The sequence below is a fragment of the Balaenoptera ricei genome, chromosome 1 (assembly GCF_028023285.1).
Source record: "Balaenoptera ricei isolate mBalRic1 chromosome 1, mBalRic1.hap2, whole genome shotgun sequence".
NCBI lineage: Eukaryota > Metazoa > Chordata > Mammalia > Artiodactyla > Balaenopteridae > Balaenoptera > Balaenoptera ricei.
This window is the reverse complement of record NC_082639.1, coordinates 163,441,770-163,459,323: the sequence shown is the minus strand read 5'-3', so window position 1 is coordinate 163,459,323 and position 17,554 is coordinate 163,441,770. Positions and strand designations below refer to the sequence as shown.

General features: G+C 38.0%; 1 protein-coding gene across 1 annotated transcript in view; it reads left to right on the top strand.

Moving 5' to 3' along the window:
• PLD5 (phospholipase D family member 5) overlaps positions 1–17,554 on the top strand; it is a 473,589-nt gene that overhangs the window by 280,703 nt on the left and 175,332 nt on the right. Inside the window, exon 4 of the mRNA XM_059905181.1 lies at positions 13,834–13,945. Coding sequence (XP_059761164.1) covers positions 13,834–13,945 — 112 coding nt within the window. The remainder of the gene's footprint in view (positions 1–13,833; positions 13,946–17,554) is intronic.

The following is a 17,554-nucleotide window of genomic DNA, read 5'->3' as shown; positions in this document are numbered from 1 at the left end:
GTTTTGGTATCAGGGTAATGGTGGCCTCGTAGAATGAGTTGGGGAGTGTTCCTCCCTCTGTAATATTTTGGAAGAGTTTGAGAAGGAAGGTGTTAGCTCTTCTCTAAATGTTTGATAGAATTCGCCTGTGAAGCCATCTGGTCCTGGGCTTTTGTTTGTTGGAAGATTTTTAATCACAGTTTCAAGTTCAGTGCTTGTGATTGGTCTGTTCATATTTTCTATTTCTTCCTGGTTCAGTCTCGGCAGGTTGTGCATTTCTAAGAATCTGTCCATTTCTTCCAGGTTGCCCATTTTATTGGCATAGAGTTGCTTGTAGTAATCTCTCATGATCGTTTGTATTTCTGCAGTGTCAGTCTTTACTTCTCCTTTTTCATTTCTAATTCTATTGATTTGAGTCTTCTCCCTTTTTCTCTTGATGAGTCTGGCTAATGGTTTATCAATTTTGTTTATCTTCTCAAAGAACCAGCTTTTAGTTTTATTGATCTTTGCTATTGTCTCCTTCATTTCTTTTTCATTTATTTCTGATCTGATCTTTATGATTTCTTTCCTTCTGCTGGCTTTGGGGTTTTTTTGTTCTTCTTTCTCTAATTGCTTTAGGTGCAAGTTTAGGTTGTTTATTCAAGATGTTTCCTGTTTCTTGATGTAGGCTTGTATTGCTATAAACTTCCCTCTTAGAACTGCTCTTGCTGCATCCCATAGGTTTTGGGTCATCGTGTCTCCATTGTCATTTGTTTCTAGGTATTTTTTGATTTCCCCTTTGATTTCTTCAGTGATCACTTCGTTATTAAGTAGTGTATTGTGTAGCCTCCATGTGTTTGTATCTTTTAGAGATCTTTTCCTGTAATTGATATCTAGTCTCATAGCATTGTGGTCGGAAAAGATACTTGATACTATTTCAATTTTCTTAAATTTACCAAGGCTTGATTTGTGACCCAAGATATGATCTATCCTGGAGAATGTTCCATGAGCACTTGAGAAAAATGTGTATTCTGTTGTTTTTGGGTGGAATGTCCTATAAATATCAATTAAGTCCATCTTGTTTAATGTATAATTTAAAGCTTGTGTTTCCTTCTTTGTTTTCATTTTGGATGATCTGTCCATTGGTGAAAGTGGGGTGTTAAAGTCCCCTACTATGACTGTGTTACTGTTGATTTCCCCTTTTATGTCTGTTAGTATTTGCCTTGTGTATTGAGGTGCTCCTATGTTGGGTGCATAAATATTTATAATTGTTATACCTTCTTCTTGGATCGATCCCTTGATCATTATATAGTGTCCTTCTTTGTCTCTTGTAATAGTCTTTATTTTAAAGTCTATTTTGTCTGATATGAGAATTGCTACTCCAGCTTTCTTTTGATTTCCATTTGCATGGAATATCTTTTTCCATCCCCTCACTTTCAGTCTGTATGTGTCTCTAGGTCTGAAGTGGGTCTCTTGTAGACAGCATATATATGGGTCTTGTTTTTGTATCCATTCAGCCAGTCTGTGTCTTTTGGTGGGAGCATTTAATCCATTTACATTTAAGGTAATTATTGATATGTATGTTCCTATTCCCATTTTCTTAAATGTTTTGGGTTTCTTATTGTAGGTGTTTTCCTTCTCTTGTGTTTCTTGCCTAGAGAAGTTCCTTTAGCGTTTGTTGTAAAGCTGGTTTGGTGGTGCTAAACTCTCTCAGCTTTTGCTTGTCTGTAAAGGTTTTAATTTCTCCATCAAATCTGAATGAGATCCTTGCTGGGTAGAGTAATCTTGGTTGTAGGTTTTTCTCCTTCATCACTTTAAGTATATCCTGCCACTCCCTTCTGGCTTGCAGAGTTCTGCTGAAATATCAGCTGTTAACCTTATGGGGAGTCCCTTGTGTGTTATTTGTTGTTTTTCCCTTGCTGCTTTTAATATGTTTTCTTTATATTTAATTTCTGATAGTTTGATTAATATGTGTCTTGGCGTGTTTCTTCTTGGATTTATCCTGTATGCGACTCTCTGTGCTTCCAGGACTTGATTAACTATTTCCTTTCCCATATTAGGGAAGTTCTCAACTATAATCTCTTCAAATATTTTCTCAGTCCCTTTCTTTTTCTCTTCTTCTTCTGGGACCCCTATAATTCGAATGTTGGTGCGTTTAATGTTGTCCCAGAGGTCTCTGAGACTGTCCTCAGTTCTTTTCATTCTTTTTTCTTTATTCTGCTCTGCAGTAGTTATTTCCACTATTTTATCTTCCAGGTCACTTATCCATTCTTCTGCCTCAGTTATTCTGCTATTGATCCCGTCTAGAGTATTTTTAATTTCATTTATTGTGTTTTTCGTCGTTGCTTGGTTCCCCTTTAGTTCTTCTACATCTTTGTTAAATGTTTCTTGCATTTTGTCTATTCTATTTCCAAGATTTTGTATCATCTTTACTATCATTATTCTGAATTCTTTTTCAGGTAGACTACTTATTTCCTCTTCATTTGTTAGGTCTGGTGTGTTTTGACCTTGCTCCTTCATCTGCTGTGTGTTTTTCTGTCTTCTTATTTTGCTTATCTTACTGTGTTTGGGGTCTCCTTTTTGCAGGCTGCAGGTTCGTAGTTCCCGTTGTTTTTGGTATCTGTCCCCAGTGGCTAAGGTTGTTTCAGTGGGTTATGTAGGCTTCCTGGTGGAGGGGACTAGTGCCTGTGTTCTGGTGGATGAGGCTGGATCTTGTCTTTCTGGTGGGCATGTCCACGTCTGGTGGTGTGTTTTGGGGTGTCTGTGGCCTTATTATGATTTTAGGCAGCCTCTCTGCTAACAGATGGGGCTGTGTTCCTGTCTTGCTAGTTGTTTGTCATAGGGTGTCCAGCACTGTAGCTTGCTGGTCGTTCAGTGAAGCTGGGTCTTGATGTTGAGATGGAGATGTCTGAGAGATTTTCGCCATTTGGTATTACATGGAGCTGGGAGGTCTCTTGTGGACCAGTATCCTGACGTTGGCTCTCCCACCTCAGAGGCACAGCCCTGATGCCTGGCTGGAGCACCAAGAGCCTTTCATCCACACGGCTCAGAATAAAAGGGAGAAAAAATAGAAAGAAAGAAAGAAAAAGGATAAAATAAAATAAAATAAAATAAAATAAAATAAAGCTATTATAATAAAATATAAGAAAAAAATTATTAAGAAAAAATTTATTAAGAAAAATTCTTTTTTAATTTTTTAAAAATAAATTTATTAATTTTTTATAATAAAAAATTAAGAGAAAAATTTATTAAGAAAAAATTTTTTTAAAAAATAAAAAATATTAAAAAACTTAATAAGAAAAATTTTTTTTAATTTTTAAAAATAGAAAATAAGGAAAAAATTATTAAGAAAACATTTATTAAGAAAAAAAGTTTTTTAAGTAAAAAAACAACAACAACAACAACAAAAATGTACAGACCAAACCCTAGGACAAATGATGAAAGCAAAGCTATACAGACAAAATCTCACCCAGAAGCATACACATACACACTCACAAAAAGAGGAATCAATTTATTAAGAAAGTTTTTTTTTTAATTTTTAAAAATAGATTTATTAATTTTTTATAATAAAAAATAAGAAAAAAATTATTAAGAAAAAATTTATTAAGATAAAAAATTTTTAATTTTTTAAAATAAAAAATACAAAAAAACTTATTAAACAAGTGTTTTTAATTTCTAAAAATAGAAAATAAAGAAAAAATTATTAAGAAAACATTTATTAGGAAAAAATATTTTTTTTAATTAAAAAAAAAAAAAAACGGACGGACCTAACCCTAGGACTAATGGTGAAAGAAAGCTATACAGACAAATCTCACCCAGAAGCATACACATATACACTCACCAAAAAAGGAAAAGGGGAAAAATTAATATATCCTGCTCCCAAAGTCCACCTCCTGAATTTGGGATGATTCATTGTCTATTCAGGTATTCAACAGATGCAGGTACATCAAGTTTTTTGTGGAGCTTTAATCCGCTGCTTCTGAGGCTCCTGGGAGAAATTTCCCTTTCTCTTCTTTGTTCGTACAGCTCCCGAAGTTCAGCTTTGGATTTGGACCCGCCTCTGTGTTTAGGTCGCCTGAGGGCGTCTGTTCTTCGCTCAGACAGGACGGGGTTAAAGGAGCAGCTGCTTCGGGGGCTATGGCTCACTCAGGCAGGGGGTTGGGGGGGGAGTGATGGGTACGGATGCGGGGCAAGCCTGCGGCGGCAGAGGCCAGTGTGACGTTGCTGCAGCCTGAGGCACGCCGTGCGTTCTCCCGGGGAAGTTGTCCCTGGATCACGGGAGCCTGGCAGTGGCGGGCTGCACAGGCTCCCGGGAGGGGCGGTGTGGATAGTGACCTGTGCTCGCACACAGGCTTGTTGCTGGCGGCAGCAGCAGCCTTAGCGTCTCATGCCTGTCTCTGGGTTCCGCGCTGATGGCTGCGGCTCGCGCCCGTCTCTGGAGCTTGTTTAGGCGGCGCTCTGAATCCCCTCTCCTTGCGCACCGCGAAACAATGAGGCAAGAAAAAGTCTCTTGCCTCTTCGGCAGCTGCAGACTTTTTCCCGGACTCCCTCCCGGCTAGCTGTGGTGCGCTAACCCCTTCAGGCTGTGTTCACGCCGCCAGCCCCAGTCCTCTCCCTGGGATCCAACCGAAGCCCGAGCCTCAGCTCCCAGCCCCCACCCGCCCCGGCGGGTGAGCAGACAAGCCTCCCAGGCTGGTGAGTGCTGCTCAGTGCCGAGCCTCTGTGCGGGAATCTCTCTGCTTTGCCCTCCGCACCCCTGTGGCTGCGCTCTCCTCCGTGGCTCCAAAGCTTCCCCCCTCTGCCACCTGCAGTCTCCGCCCACGAAGGGGCTTCCTAGTGTGTGGAAACCTTTCCTCCTTCACAGCTCCCTCCCACTGGTGCAGGTCCCGTCCCTATTCTTTTGTCTCTGTTATTTCTTTTTTCTTTTGCCCTACCCAAGTACGTGGGGAGTTTCTTGCCTTTTGGGAGGTCTGACATCTTCTGCCAGCGTTCAGTGGGTGTTCTGTAGGAGCAGTTCCACGTGTAGATGTATTTCTACTGTATCTGTGGGAAGGAAGGTGATCTCCGCGTCTTACTCTTCCGCCATCTTGCCCAGCGACTTCTTTGATTCTTTTAGAATCCAGTCATATAGACATGAATAAATCATGAACCCGAAGACATTCTTCTCAATTATTTTAATTAAATAATAACTTTTCTTTAAAGTTGTCTTAGTTTTGTTTACCTATATGCTTGATTGTTTTCTCTCTAGACTTTCGCTCTGTATTTCCTATGGTCTATTGATGTTTTTGGAACTTTTTAAAAACAGAATAGGTTGGATTTTTTTCTCATTATAATACTAATAGCTTCTTACTATAGAAAATTTGGAAACTACAGAGAAATGAAAGAGAACAAAATCATCCATGTGATCATCAATAAAAAATTTTTCAATGGTTTGATATTTTATGCATAATTACATACATAGGCTCATATAAAGAAATTTATATCTTACTTTTGAACTTAATGTCACACCATAAGCATCTTTCCATGTTATTAGAAACCCTGGTAAACATTATTTTAAATTGGCTGCATAATATACAGTGTAGTGTATACACCAGATTAAATGTATACATACATTTAACATAAAAATGTATATATTAAATGTATATATACATATATATATAGATATTTCTCTATTATTGGACATTTAAGCTATTTCTTTTTTTCAGAAGTAAATTCTACTGCAGTAGATATTTCTCTACAAACCATTGTTTTCTTTTTGCTCAATCACTCAGCATCAATTCTTAGAAGAAGGATTAGAGGGCTAAAGAGTCTGAGCTGTTTCTTAAGACCATGGGGTTTTGGGGGAGCAATGTAGTAAATCCTCATGGTTGCTTCCTGGGGAAGCTGGGACCACTGGGAGAGAGTATGTGAAGGAATTCTGCCTCCATTCTGTGTGGGGCTCTCTGCCCACTCAGAATAAGTGATTGTGGAAGAGCTGGAGTGTTTGGCACCTCCTGGTATTCCTCCCTTGCCCCAGTCACATCACAGGCCACCATCTCCTACAGTGCCATGCATACTCTTCCAGATACTGTTGAATGCACTGCCAGGATTACGTTGTCCACCCACCTTTTGCAGCCAGACTGGACACTGGAGCAGCCTTAAAGCTACTTTCTAGTACTGTAGGAATCCAGCTGCCCAGATCCCTGTAATAAGCATGCTGCTCCTGATATTAATTCCTTGCTATTTCCTGGCCCTTTATGGGCATGGTGAGCTTATTCATCTCTCTTCATCTGCCCCTGACAGGGATGGCTTTGTTTATAACCATGGGGTGCATAATTGTGAATAACCATCATAAGGCAAGGTCTTGGTGATTAACTCTTCAAAATAATTAAACCCCTTAATGGGATGGAACCTGGACTAATGAATGGACTGGCAGCCTGCACGCCTACATAGCAGATACTCTCTGCTGGTATCAAGCGAGTAATCCTTATTGCTTGCTACCCCAAAAGTGGATATTCTCAATTAAGTTACTGGGTCTGTGGCACTGTCTGAGTTCCGAAGCTGTGATTGATCCATGACCACAGGACATTTGTAAACTGATGTAATGGCCAACATCTTCTGGCTTCAGATAAGGAATTCCATATTCCATTGGCATGTTCTGAAAGCAGCTGGGGACTCTGGCCACCATCCCCAACTCTTCTCTTTTCCTCAGCCCAAGCCTAAGCATCCAGTTCATCACTATACTGTCTCATAAATACCTGAGGTCCTTCCATTTTTTTATTTTCTTTTTGACTGCCATTGACACTAGCTCAGATCACATCATCTCTCACCAAACCACACACCAACCTTCTGATTTCTCTTTCAGCCTGCAGCCTTGCCCTGTACCAGTCCTTCTCCAATTTGTAGTCAAGAGTTTTCTTTCAGAACAAAAATTTGATTATGCCCTTCCCTATGTAAAATCCTTCAGAGGTCCACACTGTTTTCCAGATGAGGCGTAGACTGTTTGTGCAGGCTTACAAGACCCTTCATGATATGCTCCTACTTATGTCTCTGCCACAGATCTCCACCTGAATATTCTTTCTTTCCTCTCCTTTTTGGGGGAACGTTCCCTGAGTGCCTTGGACTGGGTTATTAGTGCCCTTGCTGTATTTCCCCTAGGCCTGTACCTCCTTTACCTACCATCTGACACATTGGGCTGTATTTGCTTATTTACCATTTATCTCCAACACTTATTAAAGTCCCTGGCACATAGCAGGCATCCAGCAAATGTGTTGAATAAATTTGCTCAAAAGACACTTTTCCTTGTCCTGGGGGTATTTGAGAGTAAAAGTTGACACTGACAAATATATAAGTAAGTAATATATTTATGTTTATACCCTTGGCAAACTTTGTGTATTTCAGTAAATATAATAAGTAAATAAGAAAATTTTAGTATGTGTTCTAAACTGAAGAAAACTTTTTTCAGTAAGTATAGTAACAAAAAATTTCAGTAAATATAGTAAATAAATAAGAGGTCAATCTTATAGATAATAGAACTGACTGGTTAAATAAATTAACTAACAAGTTGAGTCAAGAGGGGTTGATGCATGTGTGGTTTTGTCTGTTAAGTCACAAATTTAAAAAAAGTCAAGGCAAGTATATTGCTTTAAAAGGACACTGTATCTTAAAATAAATGCTAAATCTTGTTTTCTCATGACTGTATCATCAAATGTTTAATCAGTCCTTATGTCCCTTTTTACTCTGATTTAAACTTTTTATCCTGTGTGTGTGTGTGTGTCTGTGTGTGTGTATCATGATAGCATACCTATGATATATAATCATAAGTACACACGCATATTTTGGTGCCTTTGTTTCTTTGGGGTGGGCCTCTAGATGTGAGATTCCTGTGTGGAAGGAAGCAGTATGTTAGAGTACTCTTTCCCCAAATCGTTGACAAGAGTAAATGCTGCCACTCATAAATTATTTCTTGTCTCTTTGAGTGCAAAGAGAGATCTCTATATTGCTTTGTGTCGTGCTTCTCTCATCAGCATGATGCATCTCTTTATGTCTGCTAGCCGTGTAGGCTTGCTCTTCTTAGGCTTGTCTAATCTCATACTTTGCCCACATTTGGTTGGGCTATTGGCCTTTTCTTACTAATTTTTAATTTATTTTTGTAGGGTACAGCTGTTAACTCTTTGTTTCTCATTTGCATAACAAATATTTATTCCAGATTTTTACTGTTTTTCATTAACTTTGTGGTATCTTTTGCTCTCTATATATTTTTTACTTTTATAGTTCTATATATCTTTTATTACTTCTATATATCTGGCTTGTTTATTAGTTTTCTGTGGCCAGTGCAACAGATTACCACACACTGTGGCTTAAAATAACAGAAATTTATTCTCTTGCAGTTCTGGAGACCAGAGGTCTGAAATTAGTTTTACTGGGCCAAAGCCAAGGTGTCAGCAGAGGGGTGCTCCCTCCAGAGGGAAGCCACCATGTTCTAGGGGCAAATACACTCCTTACCCCTTCCAGCTTCCGGTAGCTGCTGGCATCCCTTGGCCTGCTGCTATGTCACCCCAGTCCTCAAGGCCAGGATCTTCAAATCTGCCTGCTCCATCTTCACACTCCCTCCTCCTCTGGGTGTGTCAGAGTCCCTTCTGCCTATCTCTACTATGATTGCCTTTAGGGCTCACTCAAATAATCCAGGATAATCTCCTCATCTCAAAATCTTTAATTTAATCACATCTGCAAAGATTCTATTTCATTGACAGTTTCCAGATTAGGACCTGACATCTTTGGAGGCCATTATTCAGCCTCCTACAGCGTGATTAAGGTTTTCACCACTCCAAGACTGTAGATGTAGTTGCCCAGATTTTCTTGAAAGTGTTGGTGTATCCTTATTCTTCCTGAGAATATATTTTTCTATGTAGTATTATATAGGGGTATCTTCCACTTGTGCCAGATTAAACCACTTCACCTCTTTCAGACTGAATTAAAATAGCATGTTTTAAATAAAAATCATGTGTAGTACTATTTCTGGATTCTCTGTAAGTCCCCTTGTCTGTTTATCCATTCCTACGCCACTACCATATTAATATGATTATTGTGACTCTATGGTTCATTTTTAATAATACTGAAGACATTTACAGTTAAAAATTTCTCTCTGACACCAAATATTTCTTCATTTCATGGTTTTGCTATGAAGAGCTCAACTGTTCATAGTTTCCTAGAGAATAGAAAAATTCACATTTCTTTTCTCTTTTGATGTAAGTATAATCTAAGAGTGAGTTTTAAAATGTTCAAGTAGTTAAGATTTGTTTTATGAGTTATGGTGTGTCTCTCATTTTGTTACGTTATGAGCAGAGAATGAAGCCTGTAGAATATTTCATTTTAACCGTTGTTCAAGTTTTCTTAATGGCAGTTACAGGAAGGTTTGTTTTATAAATGTTCCACAGACAAATATTGTTTTGAGGGGCTTGATATATAAAATGAAAAATATATAAATGTACACATAATCAAGTTTATTGATTGTATTATTTAATTTTCATATATCCTCATTTATTTTCTATTAGATCTACCCAGGCTTGAAAGACATATTTTAAAGTGGTAGTGTTTTAATTGCCTTTTTATTACCTTTTGCTTTATGTATTTAGCCACTATGCTGTTTGGTAAATACCAGTTTATAACTGTCAGTTCCATTACTATGGCCTTTTTCCCATCTAGTCCTTTTAAGCCCTCCTCAGCTCTTATTCTAATTTTTACTGAGATCCTTTATCCAATTTGTTGTAGATCAGTGTTTCTCAACCTTCTTTTCATTATCACCTTACTTGGGAAATTTTTAGACATTTTTTCCTAATCCTGCCCCCACCATGAAATTTTAATACCACAGATATATTGCATATTTACTGTATGTATATCTATGTTTTATTAATAAAAAAGAGTAACTTTCATCTACACACACATCTCTACATTCACACCAGAAAGAATCAATTTTCAGTCCCTTTAGGGTAATAGCACTGGGAATGCATGTAATAGATTCTTAGTAGGCCTTCCCCTATAAAGTGTCCTAGCAAGTACATCAAACACATATTTGTATCACATTGCTAACCAATTATTTCTTCTTTCCTTCATCCTCCTTGATGGCTTTTAGTGTTATTTACTGTTTGGTTAGAGCCCTTCATTGAATATGTTCCTCATATGGGTTATGTAGGTAATACAGTCTCTAAACCTGTATATATCTGCAAATATTTTTTTCTTTCCCGCTGGCAGGTAAAATCCTTGACTGGGTAAAGCACTCCTGGGCTTCACTCTTTTTCTTCCACGGTCTGTCACCACCAAGTGCTGGTTTAGTGTTGCCGATGGTTAGCTCCACGCCAGTCTGATCCATTTTCCTTGATAGGTACCTTTTTGTTTTGTTCTGTTTTGGGCCGGGAGTTTGTAAGAATTCCTCTCTCTCCTTGGTGTTGATTAATTCTACAGAATGTGCCTAGACGTGACTTTCCACATTACATTTGCCTCCATCTTCAGTTATCTTTTCAACATGTAAGTCTATGTCTTTCCTCAAGGTGGACACTTTTTTCTTCTGTTATTTGCAAACGTATTCTTTTTGTCTCTTTTTCTCTCCTAATACACCTGTTAGCCACATGTTATATATCTTCAATTTATCAATCACCCTTTTCTCCCCTCGTCACCCTTATGCTTTTGTGTATGTGTGTGTGCATGCATGTTTGTGCTTTGAGATATTTCTTCCATTTGGTCTTTGGGCCACTAATTTGGGCCTCAACAGTGTTCTTTAATTACTCTTCTAATTTAGCTCTAAAATCATAGAGTTTTAGTCCAGCCAGAGGACTTTTTTTTTTTTTAGTCCAATCAGAGGACTATCTTCTGATTTCTCTTTGGTATTTTTGTTTTTCCCCTTCACATTTTATTGTGGCATTTCATCCTGCCTAGGAGTTGTTTTGGGTCAACAGAAATAGGCAGTATTTATAACCCCTACTCTCTTGGGTTAAGCAGCCTCTTCAGAGTCACAAAGGGGCTGAGCTGGATCTCTATCCTTGGGGTACAGCTCTCTGTCCAGGATTGTGCTGTCTATCATAAGGTTTTTGCAGACATCGGAAAAAAATGGCTTAAAGTAGGTCAATGTGCCTGAGCCACTAGCTAACTTCAAGATGATTTATTTAAGTTTAAAATGTTGGCTAATGTTTCTCACCAGAAAGAGCAAGTCTTTAAACTGCTGATGTTTAAAAGCCAAGGGGCTTTTGTTATTCCTTTATGAAAACATGATGAGTAAATTTAACTCAGAAAGCAGTGGGCCTTACTGCAGGTCTCAGCATAGAATAAGTGTTTCATACCTTTGAAGTAATTACATTTTGAATGTTCTAGCAAAAATGGGTGGACTGGGAGGTAAGACACTGAAAACAGGGGAAATTTAATAGAAGTTCTGCCTCAAGCCCAAGTACAGAAATTCTACCCCAGCACAAGTTCATTACAGTCAGCACTATAATTAAAAATTTTAAGACTCCTTGGTGTAAGTAATCAGCACATATTGAAGTAAAAATAAGCTTTATTTAATGATGGTCTGCTACTATCTGTAGCTTTTGGAGTTTCTATTTTCATTCACGTTTGAGAGTTCTGGTCTTCATTTTAAATCTCACAAAAATAACACAGTGAGAATAAATTTAAGGCTCAGAGCCAGAAGTACAGATAGGTTAGAAGAGCTCTTATGTTTTGTTTGTGGTAAATTTATTGTTAACTAAGAGCAAAAAAAAAAGCATTTGTTTAAAAATACTGGCTCAGACTTCCCTGGCGGTCCAGTGGTTAAGACTTTGCCTTCCAATGCAGGGGAGTATGGGTTTGATCCCTGGTCAGGGAGCTAAGATCCCACATGCCTCGCGGCCAAAAAAGCAAAACATAAAACAGAAGCAATGTTGTAACAAATTCAATAAAGACTTTAAAAATGGTCCACATCAAAAAAAAAAAAAAAAAAGTCTTTAAAAATACTGGCTCACTAACCATGGGGACTTACATAGCACACAGAGTACATATGCCCTTTCCCTTTGTGAAAGTAAAAAATACAAACAATTTATGTGACTGTAAGATGACCATGAGTCTGGGCTCTAGAAATCTGGGCTATGCAGGCATCACCAAGCCTTCAAGGGTGTGTGACAATAGTATAGTGCACAACTCAGCAGAGTGACAAAGCTCACAGGGAGGAGGTTGTGTTGGTGGCAGCTCTGCAGGAAAATCCACAAAGCCCCACCAAGTGCATCTTCCCTCACATCCAGTGTCTGAGCCTCTCACTGCCAAACCCTCATTTCTCCATAGTAAATTTGAAATTTACATAGACCCTGAAATCAGCAAATCAGCATCTGTTTTTTCCTTATCCTTCTTCCTCTATCTCTTCATATCTCTCTTTCTCTCTCCCTCCCTCTTCCCTCTCACCTCTTTATTAAAAAAGCAATTTACAACTGCCTGATGCACTCATTCAACATACCTCATAGGAATACCTGCTTTGTGGGGAGGCTGCCTCCATGTTTTGCATGCAAAGTAATTTGGTCACTTTTGGTGAGTTCTACTTTGGGCAACCTTTATCAGCACACTTAGTTAGACAAAAAGGAAGCCTCCATGCCTGACATGGGGTGCAACTCCTCTTTTCTCTAACTTCCAGGGATTATGGAGCTTAGGCTATACTGCACCAGCTCTAGGCAGGAGCATGGCTGGATTATGCCAGACACTCCTCCCTGCTGTCAGCTGTCACCCTAGCACTGGCATACCAGCTCCCTCCTCCTTAATATTCCAAAGCTTTAGGGTTTTGATCTTTGGCTTCTTTCTTTTCTAAGGCTGAATTGCAGGAATCACTGCTCTACATCTACATTTCATCCATTTTCTCTTTTCAGTCTTCAAATTCTTTCTACATGATCATTATCAATAATCTATTCTTATCAAAGTAAGATAAGACTCTGCTACTTGGGGGCCATTAATACCAAAGCCTTATTGCCTGTTTAGCCTCCGAAGGCATTTGAGTTTGTGGCTGAATAACAAAAATCTGAAGAACCAATAAAAGAAGACCAGTCCCCTCTTACGATAAGGAGGAGTCTATGGAAACACACAAGAGAAAATAAACAGGATAATGTTGCAATTCACTCACCTAAGATGATATAATAGCTATGGACCTACCACTATGCAGAGTCTCCCTGAGATTAAAAAAAAATTTTACTATAAAAATTATGTTTGTGAAAATCTTATAAGGAAAGCCTTTACTTTTTATTTTTTTCATTTATTTTTAGGCTGGGCTAATAATTATAGATTTCTAGGCAGACCATGAGTTGAATTAAATAAAATACATTTTAAACAAGAAGGTGAATTTAGGCAAATTCCTGATAAGTAGTCATGATTCCCCCCATAATGGCTAACACTTAAAGGATACTTACCTACTACTATCTCTTAATCCTCACAAAAACCTTTTAAAGTAAATACTAATATTATCTATCTTTTACTGAAGAAGAAACTGGAAATTAATGAGATTAAGAAACGGAGTTTATAAATTGGAAAAACCAGCTGGAATCCAGGTCTTTCTGGGTCCAATCACAACTGTTTAATATTCTCTGCCTCTTCATGTGTAGATAATTTGAGTTCATGAAAAAGTAAAAGAAGGGTAGATTTGCATCGTAGCATTGAAATGACTATTGCAATAATTGTTGAATTGCACAATACTCAAAAAAACAGTGTAATCTGTGTTCCTACTACTACTCTTATTTCCATAAACTCTTTTGAATTTATGAAGTGCTGCCAAGGGCTGAAGTCCTTGCCTTTTAAAATTTGAATGAATAGTTTTAATTTTCAATGTTTATTTATTCCTATTTAAAATAGCATACTTTTAGGTTTTCTGACTTTGGTTCTGAATATTTTTTCTAGGGTCAACGTCTTTTCGAAAAGTTGCTCCAACTGACTTCTCAAAATGTTGAAATCAAGCTAGTGAGTGATGTAACAGCTGATTCAAAGGTATTAGAAGCCTTGAAATCAAAGGGTAAGGCCAAGGTTGACATGGTACTCTACCTCTGGGTGTTCTGTTCCGGTACCTTTAATTCTACATAGAGCAGTACATGATGTCTTTATAATCAACACACTTGACTTAGTGCACTTCTTATTTCTCCTTTGAAAAACAGCTTGATTAAAGCCTTTAAATGAGAGAACTAATTAGTCAATTCTACTGGGATTTTTAAAATAGTGTTGTTGCATATTAGCTTATGCAAAATAATCTACTAGCCATTAGATGATAATTAACTGGAAAGAAGAATCTTTCCCTCTCTGAACACTTCAGTGATGTGATTAGAGAGAAGAGCCGATTCTTATCAGAACAAACATTGGATTTCTGGTTTTCTCTTGACCATCAAATGAAGTTCTCCTCATGCTACATATATTCTTTGAAATAATACAGTCAGATGTAGGAGTCTATGAAATACTGCCTAATTCACAACTTTTAAGACAATTCCACAGGAGATCATCATTTGTACAGCCACTTTGCAATTTGCCTCACAATCCCTGAACACTGAGGATAATTATAAAATAAATTTCTTAATTTTGCTGTATCTTTACTAACTGAACTCTCACAAAGAGTTTTTACTGATTTATAAAAAAATTTTACCCTGAATTTACTATCCAAACTGTAAGCCTATGAAAGAAATTGGCAGGTGTGAGCCAGTGAAAATGTTCAAGATGCTGGGCATCCCCAGGAGAGGACAAGGTGTTGGCCCCAGTGAGTGTCAGTATTTCACCTGATGATACTACATCTCACATGTGTGCTGTTTAAACATATTGGGCATTTTTGCTTGTCATCTTCCCTACATCAGTAAGTGAAAATAAAATATTTTCTAAAAAATGGAACAGACTATGAGGCAAGTAAGTGAGCCCAAGTGGCCTTTCCTTCTGCAGAAGAAAAATTGGAAGTCATAAAGCCTATGAAAAGAAAATAACATAGAGAAGACAAAAGCTTGGCCAGGCATATGGGCTTACCACCATGCACATTCTATTTCCTATGCATGGGAAAATAAAGAAAACTTATATGAGTTATTGCTAGGTCTGAAAGCTTCACCATGCTACTTGAGCACAGCACAATATACTTGAAAAACTAGAAAATACCTAGTTCAGTGGATTGACACATACAACCGACATGGATTAGAAATGTATGAATACTTAAACTATTTAAAAAATATGAAATTGGGTTCCCACTGTAAATTGAATTTCTATCTGAAAATTTGTTATCTGACACATATTTAAGAGTGGATTACTTTAGGCTAACTCTGAGTGCCTGTATTTGCAGATAGATGATTTTTCTCATGGAAGCTACTTGCACGTCCTTGGGGTTTGATTAACCCAGAAGGGTAAAAAGCAGATGAGTTAGGAAGAGAGGGATATAACTTGAGACTTCAGTTGCTTCTTGACTGTACATCCACAATTATGTTCCTTGCCGTAGCCATTCTAAATCTTATAAACTCAACCAAAAGTTAAAACTAGGCAGTACTGGGGGTATGACAGCCTTTTTTAGTTGCTGCTGAGTATTTGGCTACTTTAGACAGGGAATAGCAATTAATGAATTTATAGATAAAGCCCTTGCTTACATTTCTATTGTGAACTATGAATTAAAGTTTCATTATAGTCATTGCTTCTCACACAAAAGAAGTGTTTGAATTTCACAAGTATATGCATATGTCACTACAGCTTAGGCTCTGTTAATGTCTAATAGGAGTTCTTATCAAAATAAGAAAATGTTTTTCTTCACAATGGGAGAACAATAAACAGGACCTAAGGTTCTCACAGCTATTCCCTACGTACCTAGAGTGAGCCTATCTGGCTTTTATTAATGCACATAGGTGTAATATATATGCATCTTTAAAATGCAGTTTTTGTATTTCTCTACTCTCACCCTGTGGCAGAGACATAGTATATAATAACAGTGCATTTAAGAAATATTGATATTTTTATGAAACCGTTTTCAATCTGTGTTGGAATACTTTGCTTTGGGGTTATCTTTAAATTTTTTTAGGGAGAGTTCCTAGTCTTTTGGTAAAGTTCCAGGAAGGTTTGTCCAGAAATAGTCCACAAAAGACAGATAAATGTGAGACTAGCCATGAGCAACTTCAGCTGTGAAGGAGTTACTGAGTTTAGAAGTTAATCCAATTTATTGTGAAAAAGAACAAGAGTGAGGCTTCCCCAGGAAATGGTAAAGATTTAGTGCAGACATTGGCCCAGCGAAGGCGCAGTGGGCTGGAGATGTGAGGTGGCCCAAGGCCACAGAGCCCTCCGTGGGTGGGGTGAGATTGCAGGTTATTCACTGTGCCTCCTGCTCCCCACTCCTTGACTCAGAAGTCAGAAGATAATCCTCCAAGATCTCACCCTGTGGCTGGAAGGTGGGGTGCTTTTGAAACCCAACCTCCTTGAAGTCCTTAAACCCCGGCAGGGATTTCATTCTAGACAAGTCTCCCTGTAAATTCAGAGTTGCACTGATCAGTTTTCCTAATTTCACTTGCTCACCATCTCCACTTGTATCCCCCAATAGCATCTCATAGGCAGCGTGTTAACCTGCATACTCCTTCCCCTCACTCAGTAGCACCAACAGCAGCTTCCTTTACCTGAATTTCCAACCACCCACTCACTCCACACTTTCATTCTTCACATCTAACAGGCCAAATTCTATAGGATCTGCTCCTGAGTCTCTCTCCTAGATATCACAGTCCCTTCTCAGCTACAGCTGCCCTAGTGCAGGTATTTAATACCTTGCCCAGACCTAGCCACAGCTACTTTCTCTCTTCCCAACTTCTGATCTTCTCACCCTCCCACCATCTGATCTCCATGCAGCTACCAAAGGGATCCTCCACAACATGATTGTTATCAACTCACATCCCCACCTAAATCGGGTGTATGTATGAGTATGCCCGAGTGTTACATACACCTTTTAACTGAGAAATATCATACCTGCAATAAAGAGCACAGTATTAAGTGTAAAGCTCTAGGAATTTTTATGAAGTAAACACTTCCGTATAATCCCTTCACAGAGCATGATGTACAGCATTGCAAATGTCTCAGGAAATTTTTTCATTACCCTTTGAAGTCAGTATCTTCTGCAGAGCTGACCACTATTTCAACTTCTGCCATTATAGATTATATTTGTGCTTTTTTTGAATTTTATATAAATAGACTTATTAAGTACATACTCTTTCATATCTGAATTCTTTTGCTCAGTTTTTTAAGATCCATATATGTTGTGTATAAAAATAGTTTGCTCTTTTACATTTTTATATAGTATTCCATCATGTAAATATAATTTATGTATTCTACTGATGATGGACGTTTGGATTTTTCCCACTTTTTTGTTATTGTAAATAATATGCTGCTATGACCATTCTTGTATGTCTTTTTGGTGCCTATACTCATTTCTTTGGATATTTACCAGGAGTGGAATTACCAACATCACAGGCTATGTATATTCAACTTCAATAGACATTGCCAGTCAGCTTCCAAAGTGGTTATACCAGTTTACACCACCACAGACAACACATGAAAGTTTCATTTGCTCCATATTCTCACAAAATCTGGCATTCTTTGTCTTTTTTATTTTAGCCATCCTAATGGATATGTA